The sequence below is a fragment of the Meles meles genome, chromosome X, assembly GCF_922984935.1.
Source record: "Meles meles chromosome X, mMelMel3.1 paternal haplotype, whole genome shotgun sequence".
NCBI lineage: Eukaryota > Metazoa > Chordata > Mammalia > Carnivora > Mustelidae > Meles > Meles meles.
The window spans coordinates 54,554,946-54,580,069 of record NC_060087.1 but is presented as its reverse complement, the minus strand read 5'-3'; the positions used below and the strand labels follow the sequence as shown (position 1 = coordinate 54,580,069).

Genomic DNA, 25,124 nt, shown 5'->3' with positions numbered 1-25,124 from the left:
GCATAGGCTGATAGAATAGAAGGAACACACTCCTGAGAGTCCTGGATTTAAGACCTGATTCTGTCCCTGACTATGGGACCTTGAGCAAGTCCTTCCCCTTGTTGTATTTTATAATTAATAAATCTTCCATAGGTTCAAATAATTTGCTTCCTTTATAAAACAAAGTCCTGGGTTATTTAAGGGTTTTCAAATGGCCAGCAGCAAAAAACAAACAAACAAACAAACAAACAAAAAAACAGCAGCAAAAAGCCACGGTAGTATGTGGAGAAAACAAAACACATCCAAAGACCTTAAACCTGGCTTGGATGGTTGCCCATGAGCTATTTGCCCAAGACAGGTGGATGGGCAAGTCTTTGAATAACACATAGTCAGTGACAGACACAGATACCCTTCCTTCTATCCATGGCAGGTTTGGGGCCAGGAGGCCTGAAAGGTATCCAGCTTCACTGCAGCTTCTATAAATACTTCCACCTCCAGCTGAAAACTTCTGCTGTAGTACCATCCATTTGATGCTAAAGAGCTAGAGAGAAGGTGGCACCTCCCTTTCCAGCCCCCTGGGGCTATTCTTGAGTAGGGCTGCACTAGGGCCAGCTGGAGCCATGCTGCTTACATGAGTGGGGAAATGGGACTTCCCTGCATACCTCCTACTAAAGTACCAAGCTGTAGGCCTTGCTCAGGGAAAGAATAGCATCTCTTTTTCCAGGCTCAGAAGCTTAATAGGGGACACACAAAGAAAGAACTTTAAGAGGACAACTAGAAAAATTCTGGGATAGCCTCAGCCTACCTTCCCTCCTCTGTACCCCACACCTCACAGAGCACTTTCAGATGCATTAGTGCCTGAATCTTTGCCATAACCCTAAGAAGTAGGGTGTTATTGCTCTTTCCATATCGCAGATAGGAAACTGAGATCTGGAATGTTTAAGAAGTTTGCACTGGTGGGTCAGGGCCAACAAAACTCTCTCAAGGAGCCTCTCTGCCCTATAGGTGCTAATTATCTTTCCCTCCTCCAAGGCGTATTTTTTTTTCTATTACTAGTGTCTTGTATGTCCTACCAGGTTCTAATTCAACACTCTTGGATCCCTTGCATACATTATTGCTGCTTCTCTCTCTCTATGTCTGCCACATTCTTCAAAGACCTGTCCATCCCTAACCACCTCCACCTGGGCAAGAGCCCCCTCTTGAGGCAGAGTAGTTAGAAACTTTCAAGTCCATGAGTTTACTGAAGGACAAAGTCTGGGAGCCTAGATGGTTGCAACACCACATGTTAAGTATCATAACAGAAGTTCTTATAAAGGAAGTTCAGTCCACACACAGAGGCTGGTACAATGAATACTACCTAGGAGTATTAAAGAAAGCTTCCAGTGGAGGTGACATGGAGTGCAGGGAGGTGAAGAAGACACACTTGAGATTTCAAACTGAAAGGGAAGACATATGCTAGAGCTGAAAAGTATAAAAGGTATGGCTTACTTAGAAAACCTTGATCCCACAAAGCCATAGTATAGCATACATGTGGGGAGGTAAGCCCAGAAAGTAAGCTAGGATGGATCCAGGCATCAAATGGTTTTCTATATATACCATGCTAAAAGGTTTAGATTTTCTCTTCCTCACATTCACTGCAGCGTTATAAATACTGGCAAATGCTGGGAGTAATCTAAATGACTCTTAAAAGAGTAATAGTAAATTATGTCATAGCCACTGGATAGAATTTTATAAAACCATGAAAGTGTTCATTTTCGAAAACTAAGCAGCATTTACTTAAGTTTTTAGTGATATATTTAGTAAGGATAAAGTAGTAGTACTCTTTTATATATATAATGACTGCACCATGGGAAATTATTATATTAGCTATGACAAGAAATATAAATAAATAATAATTACTATGTTAAATGGTAGGTTTAATGGAAGATTTCTCGACTTACTAAACTCTGTCATATATCATGTTGCATTTTATAAAAAGGGGAAATATAATGGCTAACAGACACATGAAAAAATGTTCGCCATCACTAGCTACAGGGAGATTCAAATCAAAACCACACTGAGATACCACCTTACACCAGTTAGAATGGCCAAAATTAACAAGACAGGAAACAACATGTGTTGGAGAGGATGTGGAGAAAGGGGAACCCTCTTGCACTGTTGGTGGGAATGCAAGTTGGTGCAGCCACTTTGGAAAACAGTGTGGAGATTCCTTAACAAATTAAAAATAGAGCTACCCTATGACCTTGCAATTGCACTACTGGGTGTTTACCCCAAAGATACAGATGTAGTGAAATGAAGAGCCACCTGTACCCCAATGTTCATAGCAGCAATGGCCACGGTCACCAAACTGTGGAAAGAACCAAGATGCCCTTCAACAGACGAATGGATAAGAAAGACGTGGTCCATATACACTACGGAGTATTATGCCTCTATCAGAAAGGATGAATACCCAACTTTTGTATCAACACGGACGGGACTAGAAGAGATTATGCTGAGTGAAATAAATCAAGCAGAGAGAGTCAATTATCATATGGTTTCACTTACTTGTGGAGCATAAGGAATAACACAGAGGACATGGGGAGATGGAGAGGAGAAAGGAGTTGGGGGAAATGGGAGGGGGAAATGAACCATGAGAGACTGTCACTTTGAGGAACAAACTGAGGGTTTGGGGGGTGGGAAGTTGGGTGAGCCTGGTGGTGGTTATTATGGAGGGCACGTATTGCATGAAACAGTGGGTGTGGTGTATAAACAATGAATTCTGGAACAATGAAATTAAAAAAAATATAAAATTTTTTTTAAAAGGGGAAATACAAAAATAACTACTCTTCTTCCATTTGACTCCTCTTTCCTTCTCCCCTTCTCACTCATCCACCTGCTTGCTTATTCTCCTTCATGAACAGTCATTCTACTCTACCAACTGAGAGGTCTCTAGAAAGGAAAGGCTGACAGCAAGGTGGCTGTACCCAGCAGAAAGCTCCTACACAGCCTAGAGGGTATTTCAGTCCAATTTTGAGAAAGAATCTTTCACCCAAAAGCACTATCTAGCTCTATCCAACTAAGTCTTCTTTGGTTAAGCTGTCTAGGAACTTGTTCCCAAACAAAGGAAGACAAACACCAAGAATACTTCTATTATAACCTCCCTACAGGGAACTCAGGGTAAGTGAAGATCAAATTCATGGCCAACTCCTAGGTGGTTGAACTATATCCTTGATTCATAAATAATAACTATACAAAATGTCAGTAAAGAGGAAGAAGAAGATGGGTGAAAACAAATCCAGCCAAGACCACATCATTTCTAGGAACTTGCTTATGCCCCATCAGCCCATTAGGCCTTGATGGGAAATTCAGAAATCACTCTATTTTGATCCACAGGTCTAACACCAAAGAAAGCTATATTCGCAAAATACAGGACCAGTTGAAGGCTTAACACCAGGCGTGCGGCAATCTCCCTTAGAAATTCCTCCCAAGCCCACATCACCTAGCCCTCCCCATGCAAGGGCAACATAGATATCAGTGACTCAGACAGAGGAAAAGGAAGGGGACCTTGGCAATTTAAGACTTGGCCAAAAGCAACTTCATAGCCCTAAGAAGAGGGATGTTGTGGAGGAAGGGAGTAAAGGAAGTCAAATCTCATTTGCATTCAGTTTTGGTTTGTTTCTTAGTCTCCCCCTTCCCTGGTGGAACAATGACCAATTCCAGGGTCTTCTATTCTTCTTGGAGTCACCAACGACCTAAAATAGCCAGCAATTGTGGTTTGCAGGCTGGACTCCAAGGCCCCACCCAAGGCACTTAGCCAACAGTTGTCTCTCCAAGCCAGGATGCCCACAGTGAGTTCTGGGGTAGGTGGATCCAAAACCTAGTCTACGCAGAGCTCACTTAAATAAAGAGGGTTACTTACACATGGATAATTGGGGGCAAAAATAATGTCCCCAGTGTCATATAAAGAAAGGGCAACTTCTCCAAATAGTCACTGCTCTCTGTTTTGTTACACTCTTTCCAAGAAGCCTCACTATGATCTTAAAGATTGGGCACAAATAGTAAGAATTTCAGGAAAAGCCAATGTTCTCTTTATACAGATATTAAGACTATAGCCCACAGAAATGACTTGCTCAAGGTCACACAGGCAGAGACTAAGAAGCAGATACCCTTTTTAAGTACACTATTTTTTTCATTGCCCCATTTCTATTAAAAAGCATTAAGAAAAAAACCATCCAGACAAGTATGTCAAGCTTTAAATGTCAAAAAGTTCAGCTCTTTTAACCTAGGGCTAGACAACTCAGAACTGAGGATGGGAGGCAGAGGGACATCAGACCCATTCGACTCAGGAGAGCCAAGTCATAAGCTTATGCATACAAAGGGCACACAAAGAATTTATTAACTGGAAGTCTTTACCTACTCCAAAGGAATAGTTTAACATGCTGAGAGGGCCAGGATGACCCCGCTCTACCCCAACACTCTGAGCCTTTTTAGGTGAAGCAAGACTACCCCTAGGCTGTCAGAGATCAAAGAAAGAAGCAACAGGGGCGACCAGACTGGGTCAAAAGAGCCTGCAGAGATTGAAAAAAAAAAAAAGGTTGGAAAGAAATGAAGGCAGAAATCACAGTTATTCCAGAGCTCTCCCATCGTTCTCTCTTCTCTCCCACCTCTCCCCCACCTCCATCCAAGAGCCTCAACCACCCACTCTAAGCAAGCCCTATACTAGGGAAAAAAAGAAAAGTTTGCAGGTGGCATTACATAAACTTGAGAAAGGCATTCCCTATAGCAAAAAAGAACAGGGGACTAGTTGAGGTAGTAAAGGGCACTTGAAGGGGGAGAAAATAACCAAATAAGGCATACTTGACTGGTAGGGAATCATCAGGAAAGGTTCCAAAAGCTGATGTCACAGGAAGGAAGCATTTAGTCATTGGTTTCCTCTGGCAACTGGCTTAAGGCCAGGAGGCAAACTCCCAACCTTAGGAAAATGCCCAGGCTATGTCAAAGAGAAAGAACCAAAAGAGGTTTTCCCCAGGCCCACCCTCAGGCTCTGCTGGAGCAGCTTTTCAAGTACCAACAGAGAGGTATAATAGTGTAACTCTGAAGCAAAATGCCAGATGTTCTCACTAAGCATATTCTAGATCCACCACAGTCCAGGTGCCAAGAGGAGTAAGAAACCTGAGAAAGAGGGCTCTAATCTACTCTGGTTACATATTTTTGTTATTATTGACAGTTTCATGTTAGAGAAAAGAAAATTTCAAGGGCAAAGAGGTTAAGTGACTTTTGTTCTCTGCATGGGAACTTCTGAGTTATTAATCTCCCAGGCATATCTGCCCTTGAAGATAGTGGGATGCCTGGGTTGCCCAGTCTGTTAAGTGTCTAACTCTTGATTCTGGCTCAAGTCATGATCTCAGGGTCATGAGATTGAGCTCCCCAGTGGGCTCCAGCCTCAGTGCAGAATCCGCTTGAGATTCTCTCTCTCTTTCTCCCTTGGCCTCCCCCACCCCCGCTCATGCCTCCCCATCTCTAAAATAAATAAATAAATAAAGCATTTTAAAAACATCCTCAAAGATCGCAAAGGTTTCTACAACTTAACTGATGACACTCAAATAGATGACACTATTACCTTGACCCCTGTCCTACAACTTCATACCTCAGATTAGTCAAGCTCAGTCAAAGATTATAACAGATAAGAACCTCTTGGTGTATGTACTTCATCTAAACTCTCAGGCTGAGATTTCTGGAAAAGGACAGTGGGGTGGGGATATGATAAGGAGTGGTAGGGGGCAGATTAGACCAAGACAGCAAAATCAGGAACCTTATCTAAACACTACACTGGAGAAAAATAAAGCCTTGATCCTTCCCAGATATTGTTTTTAAGATTTATGTATTTATTTTAGGGAGAGAGAGCACGAGCAGGAGGGGCAGAGGGAGAGAGAATCTCAAGCAGACTCCGCACTAAGCAAGGATCCCCACGTGGGGCCTGATCTCATAAACCTGCGATCACAACCTGAGCCAAAACCAAGTCGGAAATTTAACTGACTGTGACACCCTGGCACCCCCTTTCCCAGGTATTTAAGGGAGTCCGGTACTAAAGAGAGGGAAGGAAATGTTGGCCAAACCTGAGAGGTATGCATTGTTCTCCCTTCTAGGCCCTGACCCCTGTCACCTCCGAAATACACATCTAGGAATGGATTTCTTGGGATTATACTTTGTTTTGTGAGACCAAATGCCTACATCTCAACTTTTCTGCCTCATTAGGCCCTGACTGATACTCTGCCACACAAAATATCTACATGGGCAACAAAGACAATAATATTTATTTCAGTTAATTCACCCAATTCTAGAAAAATCAAGGTGAAGTCTTCCCCAACAAACTCCTTCAGAACTATTGGCTCTAACTGACCTTATAAAGCATAACTTGGTCTATGCGTACAAGTACTCTGTCACTGTCCTTGAAACACCTCAATGCTTCTTCATTTCAGACAAACTCACTTTCTTTTTTTTTAAGATTTTATTTATTTATTTGAGAAAGAGTATAAGCATGAGATGGGGGAGAGAGAGAGAGAAGCAGACACCCCACTGATCAGGGAGCTCAATTCAGGGCTTAATCCCAGAACCCTGGGGTCATGACCTGAGCTGAAGACATATACCTAAACAACTGAGCCACTCAGAAGCCCCCAAAATCACTTTCAAGAGAGCAATGGACTAGGGTTTATGTCCATGTGCCAAAACCACATCACTCTCCCACTCAGAACAGCCACTGCTCCCAAGTATACACTTCCTTCAAAGCCCTGTTCATGTCCCATTAAACCCCCTTTTTCTCAAAATCTATAGAGAATGTCATGTAAAATTTATTTTTGTCAAAATGTTTTTAAGTGAGTTAGCTCCAAATCTCCAATTAAATAGTAGATCTATGAAGGCAGCTGTTATATACTCCATTCACATATTTGTTTCTCTTATAGTAAACAGTACCTAGTAAACACTCAATAAATGGTGAGAATACAACTGCCTGCTTTCTTTCTTACCCATCTTATACCTGGCACAGGGTTGGGCATATAATAGTTCAGTTCCATAAGTAATCATAATAAACATTTGCATCTAACTTACTAGATGCTAGGCACAGTTCCAAGCACTTTACAAAAATTGCCTCATTTAAGCCTCAGAACAACCCTATGAAATAGGTACTACTATTATCTTCACTTCACAGTTGAGGAAAATGAGGCACACAAGGTAAGTAAATTTCCCAAGGCTGCACAACTAATTGGTCAGAGCTGGGATTTGAGTCTAAGCAGTCTGGTTCCAGAAGCTGTGTTTTCCCCACTACTCTATGCTACCTTTCTATGAAGTCCTGAAAAGTCTTTTTTTTTTTTAGCTATCTACCTGCCTTAGGCTTGGTCTACAACACCTAGAGGTGAGTAGTGAGGGGTTGAGGCCAGGAGATTCCAGTCTGAATTCAAATATCTGCCACAGCAGCAACTACTTCCACCAAAGTACTAATGCTAGTACCATAATGTTCTCCTAAGTCATGGAACAGGGTGGTCTTGTCATGATAGGCTGGCTTTGCTATTCATCCCTCCAATTTCATGCTTGATAGAGCTGAAAAACTTTTCAGTTCCAGGTTTGGATTTGTGGTATAGGAATAGTCACTTGAAGGGTAGCTCAGGACTCCATTGATTTGGAAACTGGCAAATAACACTGACCCAAGAATTTTTCTTCTTCTCTTTCCATGTAAGAAGAACATCTTCCCTGTCCTCAATACAGTGATCCAAATGAAGTAAATATTTAGACAATATTTAGGCTCTCAGTCTCTCCAATTTGTCATGAAGGAATTGTAAAAGTAACAAGGACACTTAGGGACTTTTCCAGTACTGATATCCTTGAGAGCCTTGATGATACAATTTCAAGCCTCCCATTTCTGTTTTTTCCTTCAGACATTTTTTTCCTCAAAATTTGAGTGCCTTCTATACCAGGCAGTGCACTAGGCTTTGCTGAGAATACACAGTTCATCAGCACTTGCTAGAAAGTATTTTCTTTTTCCCCCTACACCTCTGGAGTACTGTTGGTTTTTTTTTTTAAGATTTTATTTATTTATTTGACAGACAGAGCTGAAGCAGGGGGAGCAGCAGAGGGAGAGGGAGAAGCAGGCCTGATGAACAGGGAGCCCATTGTGGGACTCGATCCCAGGACCTGAGCCGAAAGCAGAGGCCCAACCATCTGAGCCACCCAGGCGCCACTGGAGTACTGTTTTTTCCTGGGTGTTGACTTCAGAATGGAGTTTCTAGCTTGGGAGTTGGTTTGTTTCATTAGTAGCTCTAACAGAAACACTGGCATGAACCACAGAGCAAATGACCTGGCCTTAAACATTTAGTTCTACCTTTATGTTTTAGATGGGGACAGCAAAGGTCAGAAAAGGGAAGAAAGTGGTATGAGTAAATGGTAATAAGGTTGGGACTAAAACCCAAGTTGGCTGGTCCCCAGTGTAGGGGAGGAGGGTTTTTTTTTTTTTTTTAATTTATGAAAACGTGACCCGCGCTGAAATCAAGTGTCAGATGCCCACCTGACTGAGCCACCCTGGTGCCCCTGGGGAGGAACTTTTAAGGTCTGCCTTCTAAATGACACTTGGTTCAGGGTGCTCAGTGTTTCCTACATCTTTGCTGGGGGTGACTTGACTGTAGTGTTAATATGGTAATGGGAAGAGCAATTCTTTCTGAGTGTGTAGAACTGACCTCAAAGGTTATATGGAGATGGCTCAGGCTCTGTAAGTGCCTTTGGGACTGTTTGTAACACTTACCAGGAAGGTAAATGTTTTTTGCTTTGTTTGCAATGAGTGGTAGAAAACAGATGTATGTGTGGAAGGGAAGAAGAGATGAGACTAGCCACATTTTCTTGCTTGAGACTGGGCCTCAATTCTCCTTAAAGTCTGTATGGATAGGGGTTATTTCTTTTGTGTATTCATAGCTAGAGGAGTCGGTCATCTTGTTCAGGATCACATGAAGTTGGAAAGCAGAATTTGGATTTCCCAGTTACTAAGTTAGTGGTCTCTCACTAACTTGCCTGTCTTGGAAGAATGACTCTATTCACCAAGGCGACACAGACTTCCAGAGAATTGGTTCTGTGGTGATTAAATTAACAAGATGGCTGCAGTGGAGTTCCCCTAAATAGCTTCTGCTGTAGCAGGTTTCAGTCAGTGGGTGACTCAGTTTTTCTGGGGCCCCAGAATGACTGTTTTCTCTTCCTGCTCACTCCTCACCCCATTACTGCTTTCTCTTTGCCTTCTTCAATTTTGAGTTCTGACCTCTCTGTATCTGACTCAATGCTCCAGCTTGACTCTCCTCTTGACCACTAGACTGGTCCAAAGGAGACGACCTTTGTATTCTTTTTTCGGGGGAGACAGAAGAGTGGGGTGTGGTAGCAGAGAGAATACTGTGAGTTGGGAAAGATGTACGTGATAAACTCAGTTCTATCTTTGAAAAATCAGAAACACACTGTTTCCAACCTGTAATAATGCCAATTTTCATCAACTCTAGCCATTAAAGGCCCAACCCTGGTTTTGTGGGTAGCCAAATATTCTCCTCTCTGGGGACCATGAGTCTGGAAATTCCAGTGAGGGGGACTCCCAAGAAGATACAGAGGAGCCTATATAGACTGTTGCCAAGCAACACTAGCAGAATAGAGTTCAGAATTAAGTATAGCTGTCATCTATAGAATTGGATTTAGAGTCAGCGATATAGACCAGATGGATGACCACTAAATATCACTTCACCATCCAGGAAAGCACTCTCCTAAGAGGCAGAAGAGAAAAAAGTAAAAATAACACCATTAAAACAAAGCTATTGTTATAGGCAGCTAGATAATAATGGAGAGTTAGCAGAGTAGTGGTCAGTACTGCCTCTGTCATCCACTTACAGAGAAACTTTCCCCTCTATAAAACTAAGTACAGATTAGTTGATACCTTCAAGTTTCCTCCTGCCCCACCAGCACCTCTCTGCCCAAAGGGCTATTCAAGAACAGCCTAAAGGAAATACCCAAGATGGTTCCTGCTCTGTCATCTAGGCTTCCACAAAGGGCCAAATGAACTGGAGAAATAAAGAGGTAGAGAGATGCAGGATCCAGAGCAGCCCTCTCTCACATAGAACCTCCATTCCTAATCCTTTGCCCCACCCTGAAGTCTGTAGGCAGGATTGGTTCAACAGTTAAAAGAATGAGATTCTGCCTTCTATTCACAAAGTACCATTTTAGTGCCACTCGAGTGGCTCAAGCAATGCTAGGAATGGCAGGAGAATAAACAGTTCACACAGTCCCTGAAAGTTTAGCTGAATGCAGATCCAGAAGCCTTCAAATACTTTAAGGAGGTGGACTCTACATCTGCTCAAATGGAAGGTCCTATCAACAATCATTTGATCACCTTCCCCCTGACCTGCTGATCTAGGGTTAAAAATTCAGCAAACTGAAAAGACTTAATTTCAAGTCCTGGCTTGGCTACTGACATGCTATATTATTCTAGGTCAGGCCCTCCTTATCTGTGGGCCTCAGTTTCCCCCCTCTGTACAATTAGAAGTGTTAGACTTGACAGTTGTGAAGAGCCTTTTCAACTCTAACAACCCAAAAACTCAAGAAAACCTTGAAAATTCAAAACAATCTCTTTTTGGAGATCAAAAACTCCCAAAGACTTTGTGACCTAAAAAAAATTTAAAGGGGGCAGAGAAGGGGAAAGTTGTTTTTTGGTTTTTGTTTTTAACAACCGTCTTAGCAGAAAGTATAAATGCCAGTTAATAAGCTTCTTCATTTTGGCAGACTTAGGAAACTGGCAACTAGAAGCAGAATCCAAGAATTGGCAGGAAGAGGGTACAGAGAAGCATGTTTTAACAGACTTAACAGAGGTTGGGCTGACTAAGGGAGACAATTGGCTGTAAAAGTAAAACCAACTCTGGACAGACTGTAGACATAGTTCATACGAATGAACGGATTTGATTTTTCCACTACTCTTCCCTATCTGTCATAATCCAGAAATAGCTTAATAGCCTAAGTAGTGAAGGAGGAGCGGCAAATAGGGAATTTTCTTCCTCCATTAAAGTTACTAGCTGGCATGCAGTGAACTAGTATATGCTCCTGGATGCCTCAGCATTGGGATGAGGAATGAGAAAAGTAACAGGGGGCACCTTGTGAAACCCCCAGCTCTCAACAGGAGAACACCAAATGCCAATGTCACTATGTCTGAATTATCTACCTCCTTTTATCTGAGGACCAGAAAGTCCTAAGGACAAGGGACAGTTTGCTTTGGGCAGGAGAGAGGACTCAACTTCAAGAACCTAGTCACGGGGCACCTGGGAGGCTCAGTGGGTTAAGCCTCTGCCTTCGGCATGGGTCGTGATCTTAGGGTCCTGGGATTGAGCACTGCATCGGGCTTTCTGCTCAGTGGAGGAGCCGCTTCCCCCCACCCTCTGCCTGCCTCTCCGCCTACTTGTGATCTCTCTCTCTCTCTCTATCAAATGAATAGAATTAAAAAAACTTTAAAAAAATATTAAAAAAAAGAACCTAGTCACTGAGGCAGAATAGAGGGTCCTTGAGATAAGCATCTAAAGTCTGGGCCCCAGTCTTGGTTATGTCACCATGTACTCTTAGGTTCCTTTCTGTAAGCCCAATATCCTCATTAGTTAAAAGAGAAATAGAGGAGTGGAGAGAGGAGGAAAGTTGTACTAGAGAGTCTCAGAGGTCCTTTTCAGGTCAAGATTCTATGGTCTTAATAGGCATGTATATATAGTTGTTTCTCCTAAAAGTTGACTATTCCTTGAACTGAACAGCATGGAAAATTCTCCAAAGCTTTCAGACTATCCAAATTCAGCCCTCTCCTTCCAATTTGATTCAAGTTTCAGTCAATCTGCATAAAAATACCTTCAGTATTCAGGTACCTTCAGTACCCTAGGCCTGACCTCAAACAGCTCATTCTCCAGCCTCTCTCCAAGCCCAGGAAAAGGATCATCACCAGGCTATCTTCTTCGCCACTTCTGACTGAGATGGAATGGTTAAGGCAACTTTGAGACAATTTCCAGGCCCATCAAGTTGCATTTCAAGGTGTGATATTTTAGAGTTGAGGATGAAAGATGCCAGTAGTGAAGAGAGATCATGGGGCAAAGTCTGTTTTCAGAGATCCACCCATCTATTTAGGTAACACCACCCACAGAGAGATAAACTGAAAAAGAGTCTCCTGGAAGGATCTTTATAATCCTCTGTGTTGGCAGAAGCAGTGGGCTTTTTTTTCCCCTTTCTCTTTTCAAAACCGTTCTCTGTCACTTTATGTGTACTGGGGGAGGGGGGAAAACTCCATGTCATAAAACCATGAGCAATTTTAAAAAGAGAGAATGTAGAAGCACATGCTTGTTGAAAACTTGTTGTTTTTAATAGGGTTCTGAAAAGGCAAGAATGACTTGGCAAAAAGGCTGGACTATAGCAACGTGGCAACCAAATTCAGCATACACCCAAAGAACCAGCCCCCCACTTTTCTCCTCCAGGGACCCTCGGACCTTCTCAGGGCTACTAGTCACTATCTCAGCACTACAAGTCTCAGACAGTCCTCTAGGGAGAGGGGTCGCAAAGCACAAGCTTCTTGGACTCAGGGACGCAAGCCAGGGTGGTCACTAGGCCTTCCTGAACAAGAGAAGGGCCCCAGAAGCCTCTTGGTATGACTTGCACAAAAGCAAGCAGGACTCATTATTCAGGCACACCCCTCCCATGCCCCTCCCTTCTGGGCATCCGGCCTCCCTAGGCCCCACTCCCAGGAGGCTTCTGCTCTTCTCATAACAGCCAGCCGGGTGGAGATCAAATGGTAGAAGCTACCACCATTCTAGAAAGGTGTGGCCCTATGGGGGAGAATCCACACCTCACAGAACAATCTGGATGGAATAGAAGGAGACAGAAAGCCATTAAGCAATGGGAAGGGCAAGAATCTGTAGGTAGAGAGAAGAAACCAGTCTTCCACCCTAGGAAGTAAAGTAGACCTCCTCCTCCAAGTGAAGTATTAGTGATCCTGGGTGGAAGCAAACAGCCTCTGATGACTCCCTCCACAACTCTCTCCTCCACCAACTCTCCTCTAATAGTGGAAAACATATGGAGCCTCCAGGGGAGACTATGAGAAAGGTGAAAGAGGGTGCTGGATCAGCCCACTGCACTTCCTACACCTTTCCCATGGCCTCTCCTGACCAAAGCAGCCTTGTCCCCAGAAAGGCGCCAATTCCTCAACTGAAAGAACTGTTTCTCTCCCCTGCCCCCACAGACCATCAGGAGCAAGAGGAGACCTCGGGGTCCCCAAGGAACCTTCCCTACTGCCTCATCCCACACGCCGGAAACTGGAATCTGAGAAAGTGGCCGGTCCCGCCCTGTCCACACTTCTAGCCTGGTACCCACTCACACGAGAGGGCTCACCAGACAAGGACTCCATTCTTGCTCCTCCCCAACCCAGGCCTCAGCGGAGGGCGCGGCGTTCTGAGTAGGCGGATGGCTGGCCAAACCCATAGCCATCAACAGGGGGCTACTAGAGTCTGCTAGAGCCCCCAGGGCGGCAGCGCACATCCCCTGTACTCACCGTCTTAGGCATGGTGGCTGCAAAAGTGGCAGAGTTGATAAAGTTCGGCTAGGAGCTGTCTGGCAACGCTGAGCACACAGTACAGACAGCACAGACTCTGGGGGCTGGAGGCTCAGATTGGGTCCCTCTCTAGCGCTGGGGCAACTATTCGGCTTCCTGCTAACGGGCCACGACTTCAGAAACCCCACCCAGGAAAGAGCCGCCCCTGTGGCGTCGCCCGTTTCTTTATGTGGCTGGGCTTCCGCGCTGCTCCCCGCCCTCGCGCCCGCCTTCTTGCCGGGCGCTGGCCTCGCCCCGCCCAGCCCAGCCCCGCCACACCAGCCACTTGGGGGTCAGGCTGGGCCGGGGCACTCCTAGGGGGACTCACACACACACACACACACACACACGCGCGCGCGCGCACACACGGACCTACTCTTTCTCCAACCCCTTTCACAGCCCCCACCCCTTCAAATCCAGGCGGCCCGGCCCCACCCCCAAGCAAGGCCCGACCCCGGCAGAGGCTTACAGCCCCTGACTGCAAGTTTCCATAAATGAGGAGCTCACTACCTATCAAAACTGTTTGTTCCTCTCAAGACGGCGCTGACTCTCAGAAAGTCCTTGCGTGTAGCTGAACTCCTTTGCTCTGTGACTTCCCCTAGGGATCTCAGCTCTGCTCCCTGTGGCCACACAAATCCCCCATTCTCCCTAATAATTCCTTAGAGCTCTGAAGATCCCATGCCCCCCTGAAACTTCTCTTCTCTTAGTTACACTGCCTCAGCTCCTCCAACACTTCATTAGTTCTCTTCTGTAGCTCTGTATATCCCTTTTCCCATCATATTCCCACCCCATTCTTACTCAATCCTCATTTTCAACAGAATTTGGCTTATTCTCTGTATCTGTTCTCTATTCATTTTCCTTCCTTCAAATCCCAGTCTTCATCTTCTTCAAATCAATGCCTTGATGCTTTATTCCTTCCCCCAACACATTCATGATTTACGTGTTTACTTTCTGATAAGGCTGTAATCTCCCAGGTGGGATGCACCCTCAGTCCACGCCTTGGAGACTGTTTGCCAGCAATCATTCTACTTCTTTCAAGGTCACAGAATCCCAAGACAATAGAATTCAAGACTGTAGCAGGTATCTGGATAAGTTTGAGTTTTACTTTGAAAGTGACTGATCATAGTTCTTTTTCCTCCTATCCCTAGGCAACAGTGTGTAGGTATGATCTGAGTATCCTTTACAATGTAGAGCACCACATACCCCAAGGATGATGAGCCAGCGTGGTGAAGTGGAATGGATACTTGAGAAGGGTGGTCAGAACACCTGGCTTCTAGGTGAGGCTTTGCCATTAACTCACTCTGTGACCACTTTGTGGCCTTGGGAAGTCCCGTCCCCTCTCTGGACTTGAGTTTCCCCTTTTGTAAGAAGAAAAGAATGGATTCCTGGGCTTCCAAGGTCCTTTCCCACTCTGACATTATAAAAGGATGAGAAGGGAAGTAGAATTCCTACGACAATAGATTGAGTCTAGTAGGGTTGCATAAGGACTGACCTTACATTTGCCCTCAGGAATCAGCAGTCCTATTTCCTGCTCCTCTGCTTTCCCAACTCAACAATGTGCATGAATCAGTGTGTCTCAGTTTCCCTCAGTGCTCCCAAGTTTCATTGATGTGTGCTAGGGTAAACAAAGTTCCCTGCTCAACTCACTATTAGGGAAAGGCAAATCAAAACTACGAGAAGATATCAGCTCACACCTGTCAGAATGGCTAAAATCAACAACATAAGAAACAACAAATGCTGGCAAGGATATGGAGAAAAAGGAAATTTCTTGTACTGTTGGTAAGAATGCAAATGTGCAGCCATTCTTGAAAACATATGCAAGTTCCTCAAAAAGTTCAAAATAGAACTACCCTATCATCCAGTAATTATACTTCTGTGTATTTTTACCCAAAAAATACAAGAACACTAATTCTAAGGGATAATGCACCCCTATGTTAATAGCAACATTATTTACCTTAGCTATATGATGGAAGCAGACCAAGTGTCCATCGACATATAAATGGTTAAGGAAGATGTGGTATATATACACGGTGGAATATTATTCAGCCATAAAAAGGAATGAAATTTCACCATTTGCAATGACATGGATAGAGCTAGAGAGTGTAAAGCTAAGTGAAATGAATCAGTCAGAGAAAGATAAATATCATATAATTTCACTCATATGTGGAATTTAAAAAACAAACAACAAAAAAGAAATTAAGTAAAAAGAAATAGAGAGAAAGAGATAAATCAAGAAACAGACTCTTTGAAAGCAAATTAATGGTTACCAGAGGGGAGATAGGGTGGCTAGGATGGGTGAAATAGGTGATGGGGATTAAGGAGTACACTTGTTTGTGATGAGCACTGGGTGATGTATGGAATTGTTGAATCACTATATTGTACATCTGAAAGTAATATAGCACTGTATTTTAACTATACAGGAACTTAAATTCAAAAAATGAAAATTAGATACTTTAGATGTATTAATAATTGAAAAAAAAGTTCCCTACCCAAACTATTTTCTTACGTTGAGCAGTTGACCCTCTAAGGAAGAGCAGCACTCCCCAGAAAGCCTCAGCAGCAGGGATAGCAAGAGCAGCCAGTCACTTTCCTTGACATTACCATGGCCTCAGGAATCACTGATTCCCTCGTTTATTAAAGCCCACAAGGGCCTCAGACTAGGCTAAGTGCTTAAAGGGGGAAGGGAAGTTGTTTGAAGACTCCAACTTTCATTGCCCATTCTGAAAAGTGGAAACCCCCATGCGTCATTCCCCATGTCCCATGTCAACACCTCCTATAACACACAAGAGAGAGCTGGTTAGGGAGTGTCAAGCAGCTTAACACACTATTAAAAGGAAAAGGGGCACAGAGGTCCAAATATGGAAAGGGAGATCAGAGGGTGGGCAAGCTAAGTAATTTGATGGAAAGAGGGGCCAAGAGAGAAGGGTGGGTTTTGCCCTTTGGGCAGGAGAAGGTTGGAAAATAGGAGGAAAGCACAGAATGTCAGAAACTATTTTGTCCAGCCTCTATTCAGGTTGAGGGAACTGAGGATCAGAAAGAGGAAAGAACTTACCCAAGATCAGGCAATAAGTGTAAAGAATGGATTCAAGGATAGTAGAGAAGACAAAGGAGTCAGTTAAGCTGTTGTGATAATACAAGCAAGAAATTTTGAAAGCTAGAACAAGGGGGGTAGACCCTCTTCAACTTCACCAGACAGAAGCTGGTTATGGTGATTATGGTCAAGCAGCTGGATATTGCTTGAAGGTTACAGTTAAAACCCACTAGCTAGGAGGGACCCATCTCAGTTACTCTCCCCATCTCCAGAGCAAAGTGGAAGTGGCTGAGGGTCTCTTTTTTTTTTTCAAGATGGCCAGAGAAACACACCTTTATTTCTTACTTTTCTGTAAGACCTTTATACCTATATGACCAGAATGTCTTATCTCCCCCCCCCAGCCCACTTCCTACAATGATCCCTTGTGAAATGAGAGTTAGCTCAATCTTCCTGTGGCCAGAGTAATCCTCACACTTATATTTAGATATGATGACATTTATGCCACTGCTTATAGAGAGAAGACATGTTAATAAGGGTTAACGTATATTGGCTACCCTGGGTGAGGGAAGTAAAAGGTATAAAGACAGATTTTCAAAAGATCTAAATTCAGAAAGTTCAAGGAAGAATAGGCAAGTATTTTTCAAGCAGTAAATGTATGTGAGGGCCAGTTATGAGCAGAGGGTGGTACAGAAAAATTCTAGACCTGGAGCCCATGGAAGCTGGGGGCATCTGAATTGGCAATAAGAGATGCACAAGATCTGGGCTGTAGAGCCAGACATGGGGTCCAGGTGGAAATGTTCAGGATTCCTGGGGGACTATGTCTATTCTGGAGCAGCAGCAGATCTGGATATCAAAGTCAAAGAAATTGAAAGCAGGAACTGCATGACGCAGATGTATGTGAAAGACTATGCCAAACTCAAGAGAGAAATGAGATTAGACTTGTAATCACCTCCCACCCCTAGGATCTAAACTCACTGCAATAAAGAAGCTTCTACACCCTAAATGGTATTTCTCCTTCAGAGGACACAATAGTGCAGTAGAGACAATACCAGAGAAGAACTGGATAGGGAACAGTACTGAATCACAGAGATACTTCAGATAAAGAAGCACCTCACCTCCCCATTTACTGGATGGTAACAGTTGAAAGATCCCATCACTTAGAACTTTCTGAGGGCTGCTTTTCATTTTGATCACTGTTGGAAAGTCTTTCTATACATCTAAATAAAATCTTTTCCTCTTCACTCAGCACAATTGCTCTTGGCTGATGCTTAGGGAAGGAATTAACTGAGCCTCTGAAGTCTCTTTTCTCCCCTACCCCCTTTTCCTTTCTCTTTCTCTCTTTCTTTCTTCTCCTTTCTTTTTCTTTCTCTTTCTTTCTCCTCCTCCTTCTTCTCCTTCCTTCCTTCCTTCCCTCCCTCTCTCCCTTCCACCCCTCTTTTCTTTTCTTTTCCTTTCCTTTCTCTTTTTCTTTTCCTTCCTTCCTTCCTTCCTTCCTTCCTTCCTTCCTCTCTTCCTTTCTTGTAGGATCCACACCCAGCATGGGGCCCAACACGGGGCATGAACTCACCACCCTGAGATCAAGAGCTAAGCTAAGATAAAAAATTTGACGGTTAACCAACTGAGCCACCCAGTTATGACTAGTTCCCCTGTTCATAAAAGAGAAATTTGGCAGAGATGAGAGCAAACTTTAACTTGAGGTCACACACTCTAAGGACTTTCTCTCTCTTCCTTCCTCTGGGTCAGTGGCCCAGGCACTAAACTATCTGTACCTTTACACAAAAGAATAAACACAAGAATATACTGCTATCTCCCCCAAAGAAAATAGGTCCTCCTGGTACAATATGGTTGAGAGTACAGTATTCTTGAGCTGTAGAAAAATTTACTTTTAGGCACCCTCAGTCTTCTACCGACTTCTTGGAAGCAAAAGCTAGGGTTTGGGTGAAAGGGAAGAAGATAACTTTAATAAGGCACCTTTTGTGTGTTGAAAACTGAGAAGGACAAATCAATATCTAGCAAAAAAAAAAAACTTTAGAGGTAGAAATGAGGAGTTTGAAGCTTTGAGGAGTGAAGTGACTTATCCAAAAGTTAGTTTTTTGATGGTGGGACAAGGATTTGGGCCCAAGTTATGTGAGCCCAAAGTCCACATTCTTCCACAACCTGAACTGTGACCAGACAAACCCAAGGAGAGAGGTGCATTTTAAGATTCATATCATCCCTATACCTCAATGGTCACACTAGATAGCTTGAGGTAGGAGGTGGGTAGTAATAAACAGTGGTGATAACAGCATCTTGGCAATATCAAGTGTCTGGGAATATTTATGATTAATAATGGACCACAGTGAGAAGGAAAAGCCTGGAAATTTTTCAAGAGCTTCACCGAGGCAGCCAATATCAATTCAGTTTGAGTCAGTGTCCTCTTGGAATATGAAATTAACCCTGTAGAAAGGGTCTTCCCATAGAGTCATTTGCTCTCAGCCCCATCCACAGTGACCTAAGACCATAAGGGGCCAGAGAGCCTGCTGAGCATAATGGCAACCTCCATGAATGACTCACAGTTCAGTTCACAACTCAATACATCTAGAAGGAAACTATTTGTCCACTCCAACCTTACCTCCAGCAGTGACCAGACCCCTAGTCTTATAAGAGCCTCTGCAAGGGGTGTTCACCCTCTTCCTTCTTAGGAGCTCTCCTTCCTATTGGCTCTGTATAACTGGTTTTGCTAGTAGCATCATCCTTTGCATGCACACTGTCATCATCTTTAACTCCCCTCTGACTGTCCCTTATCATGGGTCACCAAGCCCTGCTCTCTGTCTTTCACAGCTTCTCTCCTCCTCATCTCCATGGTCAGTGCCCTAGGTCAACCCTCACCAGCTCCCTGGTCTCCCTTCCTCAAGGTTGTCCCATCTAGGCCATCTTCCACATCCTCCATGTGGCCATCCTCCACACGGGCACCATGGTGATCTTCAGAAACGCAGTTATCACCTGTGCTTAGAGTCATCAGATGACCCCCTCTTCCTAGCACACACACTTAACCTTTGCACACTTCTCTTCCTTTCTTCCTCCCATGCTCCCCAGCACAGCCCTTCACCTGGAGCCAGGCTACTCCTACCGCATGTACACAATATAGTGTGCTCACTCTTGTCTGTCTCTGAACAAAGCCCTCCCTTGATCTCTCCTGCCCTCCTTGTACTCTCTGCCTCTCCCCAGTTCCTGTAGTGTGCAAGGTCTGCAGTGCTCATCTGGTTTCCCTCTCACATCTCGCTTTGTCTTGTCAACTACTGTTTTGTTTTGTTTGTTTGTTTTTTTCCCTCCATTTCAGGCAGGGCTGTAATTGCTCCTGGGAAGGAATCACATTTTTTGTTCCAGGCAAAAGGAGCCCGACACACTTTCAGGTGTATCTTTGGACCTCAGGACAAATTGCTCAGCTAGGCCAGGGAAAGAGAGGGATCCACCATTCTCACATCTAGCCCTGCAGGCCTATCAAATTGTATTATGTCCTAATTCTCTAATGGCCCAAATTTCCCCTTACACTGACTTAAGTTCACCTGTTAGGAAACAAAAATAATAGAACAGAGCCTTCTATTCCGGTCTCATTATTCCTGCCCCCACTTACAACTCTCTCTCTCCTCCCTTTTGTGTGGTGTGTGTGTGTGTGTGTGTGTGTGTTAGCTCTGCTACTGGTCTACTTCAGGAAAACATTCTACTTCACAAGGAGGAATGTAGAAGAACAATTACTGTGATACTATAATAATTAAAGGAAACAAACTAAATATTCATGACTAGGGGACAAATTTTATACAGTATACATTATGGTATATCCATTCAACAGGACCCTGTTCGGCCTTTTAAAACCATGAACTGCCATGAAAAGAACTGTGAGTATGAAGTTACAGAACAATATGAATAGTATGAATTAAAATATCCATGTGCTTATATATGTAAGTTCCCAGAAAAGGAAAAATGTGCACAACAAATCATACCAGTTGTTATCTGAAGAAAGGGAACTGGGATTAGAAAGGAGAGTAAAGAGAGAATTTTTACTTCCTAATATATATATTTCTATAGTATTTAATTTTTTTAGTGAGCCTAAATTACTTTTGTAATTATGTAAAATGGTAAAAAAAAAAAACATGAATACATGAATAGGAGGAGGAAGAAGAGGAAGAGAAGGGGGAAGAAGAGAACAAAGGAGAATAAAAAGAATCTAGGAGAAAATGTAGGTAGGTTGGGCAATAGAGTTAGAATCCAAAAGTTTGTGACAGGCCCAAATAATGGTAAAACTAAAAGGTAGAACAAATGTAATATTTGTGCTGGAGTCCAAAAAGTCAACATCATGGGGAAGATGTGGCTTAGATATAGCATGGGTTAAAAAAACCTCTGAAGTGATATATGGAATTGTTGAATCACTATACTATACTCCTGAAACCAATATAACACTGTAAATAAAATAAAATGAAAAAAAAAGAAATGAAATAAAATAATTGAAAAGAAAGACCTCTGAAGTTTTACTTGATAATAAACTTCATAAATGTTAATGGTGAGCTGTGGTTTCCAGTAGAGTTAATTCAGGCCTAGTAGACTAAGGTCCAGGAAAAACAGACAGTTCTGTCCTCTTCTTCCCTAGTTAGACCCCATTTGAAGAACTATATGCTATTGTGGTTCCCCCACTTTAAGGAGAGACACACACATTAGGATATATCCATAGGAGAGTGAGCTAGTTGTGGAGGGCCTGGAATCCAGGATGCATGAGAAATAGTTGGAGTATCTGAGATGGTTTGACTTTGAAAAGATTTAGGGGGATGTTGTCTATGTGTTTGGACTTCAGAATGGTCACCTTAAGAAAAGGTAACAGATGGACTCTATACAGCCCCAAAGGACAGAGCTGCAAGAAAGTTATGAGATGAAAGTAAGAAGGCTCTTATAATACCTGTCTAAAACTGGAGAGTCACTGAATATGTTCTGAAATCATGGGGCACTTGGGTGGCTCAGTCAGTTGTATCTGATTCTTGATTTTGGCTCAGGTCATGATCTCAGAGTTATGAGATCAAGCCCCACATAGGGATTTGTGCTGGGTGTAGAGCCTGCTTAAGATTCTCTCTTTCCCTCTCCCTCTCTCTCTGCTCCCCACCTCTCCCTCAAAAAAATTACTGAAGTCATAGTTGGAGATGTGTGAGCAAAGACTGGAGGAGCCCACACTCTGGGAGGTTGAAGAAGATATTCCTATACAATAAGAATCTATGAAACAGGGGCGCCTGGGTGGCTCAGTGGGTTAAAGCCTCTGCCTTCGGCTCAGGTCATGATCCCAGGGTTCTGGGATCGAGCCCCGCATCGGGCTCTCTGCTCTGTGGACAGCCTGCTTCCTCCTCTCTCTCTATGCCTGCCTCTCTGCCTACTTGTGATCTTTGCTGTCAAATAAATAAATAAAATATTTAAAAAAAAGAATCTATGAAATCAATATTTTAAAGACCCTCAGGTGAAAACAAAGCCACTTTCAAATCATTATCTCATTCACTCCTAAGAACATCTTAGAATAGGTATCAATCCTTATCTGACAGATAAGGTAACTGAGGCTCAAAAAAGTGAGGTCACTTGGCCATGATCACACCACAGTAAGAACCCCAAATTAAGCCATTTGACTTTATTACTCAGCAGCCATTCATTGTATTCATTTAGAAAATGTGTGTGTGTGCTTACTATACATAATGCATTGCACTAGGCTCCAGGGATGTAGACATATAGAAGTCACTACTTTCACAGAGCTCCCAGCCTCACTCAAGAGATAGACAAGAAAAGTTATGGAAATAATGTGTTCTTTCTACCATTCCTCACATCCTACAACCTGAGTGTTGAGGTATGAAAATCAAAGGCTTAATCTTATCAAGGTCATTTGAAACTATTTCCAATGTTCTGAAAAAAGCATAGGTAAATGGACAAGGAACAGAAAGAAGATGCCTCAAAGGTTTGAGCAGACTCCTCCCCAATTACTGAGGCCTCCAAAAGAGCACTGCTCAATACCTTCTACTAATAGCAAGAGTTGTATGTGGTTGATATATATCAACCACATACAACTCAACAAAAATGCAGCTATCTGGAACTGTTCTCCTCTTTCTCTCACACATATATCACTACCCAACCCCCTCAGCCTCCTCTTTTCCAAGGTTGAGAGACCTGACTCTACTTTTTTCAGATCAACAAAACCTCAAATGTGCCACCAGATATACTGGGTTCAAAGATATCCAGCTAATTTTTCTGTGCCAGAATGTTTAGGAGAAGAAAGAGAGCCTTGTGTTTAACTCATAGAAATACTGAGTCTGAAAAAGCTACCCTAGTCTTTCATCATTGCCTAACCCCACCTTGTGAAAAATGAAAAGAGAAATCAGAATTCTAGAATGTCACACCTTTACCTATCATCTAGCCTACATGTCTCACTTTATGTGTAAGGAAACTAAGGCCAAGAGGAGCAAATTAACTTGCTCAGGGAAAAACCTAGCTCTCACGATTCTCAGACTAGTGTTCTTCTGCTGGGCCTCCAGACTCAAGAACAATAAGGATCAAGAAAGTTACTTAAAAAACAAAAGTTCCTATAGTTCTACTGCTTTGAAGATGTCTTCTAAAAACAGAAGCTGAATGATTCTCAGGGAAGAAAAATAAATATAAAGGTTGGCTCTTGGGTCTCACTGCCAAGAGCAAACCTGGACAGGGTATCTACAATGGCTCAGGGCAGGATCGAGACCCAGGAAAATGTGGGCTTCTTTTGTCCAGCAACTGATCTAAAAACTGGGGAGGTCTTGTTCCTCTTGCAACATGAGTTCCAGATCTGCAACATAAGCTCCTAATGTCAAAGGTTATGGCTTGCATTTTCTTCTTATCTCCCAGAAACTTGAACAGCTCCAAGCTTTCCTGATTGATGGTGTTTGTCATAGAGATGGTTTCCAGGGCAAAGGCCTCTGTCTGGATCCACCCACTGACTGGCTGTGTACCAGATCTGCAGGTATACTGGCCCTCTGGTGCTCCACACTCTGGTTATTTCAATTTTTTAGAGAGCTGGATCAGCACAGTATACCCCAGGGGTCATAGGTTTGCCTGATGGTCTAGGGGGACTGATTCTCATCCCTAAAGGCTCTGGCCTCACAGATTATATTGAAAATGGAGATGGAGGTAATAAAATCACTTTACCTCATTACATTTAGTCATTCGATCATCTCCTTTATTTCTACAAGGTGTTCTGTTCCTAACTGAGTTCTCCCACTCCATATGAAAGGCTGGATGTGGGATACTTCTACTTCCTGTTCTGTGTCATACTTTTCCTACTTTAGGGTCTCTGGAGATGCTGTTCCTTCTGACTGCTCCACTCTTCCTGGGACACTCTTCCTCTGGCTATTTGCATGGCTGACTCCTTCTCTTCCTTTAGGTCTCAGTTTAAATAGAACTCCTTTTCTTAACCATTCTTTGTAAAACAGAATGCTCTCTACCCTTCTTCCAGAAAACAACAACAACAACTTTATTTTCAGTCTCAGAGATTTATCTTCTTCACAGCATTAACTATAGTTTGCAATGATGCATTTTATTTCTGTATTTACTTGTTAATATCTACCTTCTTACAGTAGACAGAATAACAGAATAATGGTCCCACCAGAGATGTCCACATCCTAATCCCCAGACCTATAGATGTGTTATATTACATAGCAAAGAGGAAACTGACTGCAGATGGAATTAAGGTTGCTAATAAGCTGACCTTGAGACAGAGATTATCCACAGCCAAGGAATGCAGGACGTCTCAAGAAACTGGAAAAGGCAAGGAAATGGATTTTCTCCTTGTCTCCAGTAAGAATGCAGCCCTGCTAACCCATTTTAGACTTCTGACCTCCAGAATTGTAAGAAAATAAATTAGTGTTGTTTTAAGCCACGAAATTTGTAGTGATTTATTGCCGTAATCATAGAAAACTATTACACTCTCCATTAGACTATAATGACAGATGTTCTTTCTCATACTTTCTTAAGTACAGATGCTGATTTTCAACCAAGAACTTTTTCTGGGGCACCTATTATGTGTCATATGCAATGGTAGGAGCTTGCTCATAGGTTATTTGCTGTAGTCTGTTTTTTCACACATTATATCTTACTATTTCATTTACTCCTTGTTTTTGAAAAGTAAAGATTCCTAGCCCTACTATGAAAAGGCTCAGAGAAGGTATGACCCCTCCCCAAGGCCATGCAAGCTAATGAGTATAAGAACTAGAATTAGAATCACCACTCCCTTATACATAATCTCTCATACACAGGACTGATCTTATCTCTTCCTTTAGACTACATCTTGAGCATTCCACATTCTCTTTGCTGAAGTGATACACCCTGCCTTTTAGCAACTATTTTTTCTCCATTTTTCTCCTGGTGAAAGTCAGCACTAAGCTGAGTAGAAAGGTCACATGATTTGGAATCCCATCCTGGGTTTGAGTGCTCACGTGGTGACTTATGGACACTGATCTTTGGCACTCTCTCCCCATCCACATCCAAGTGCTA

The 25,124-nt window shown here is 43.0% G+C and overlaps 1 protein-coding gene across 1 annotated transcript in view; it reads right to left on the bottom strand.

Annotated features, from left to right (window-relative positions):
• The window catches only part of MSN (moesin), a 77,418-nt gene extending 63,673 nt beyond the window's left edge, over window positions 1-13,745 (bottom strand). Inside the window, exon 1 of the mRNA XM_045996175.1 lies at window positions 13,535-13,745. Coding sequence (XP_045852131.1) covers window positions 13,535-13,546 — 12 coding nt within the window. The 5' untranslated portion in view covers window positions 13,547-13,745. The remainder of the gene's footprint in view (window positions 1-13,534) is intronic.
• Window positions 13,746-25,124: the final 11,379 nt, after the last annotated feature.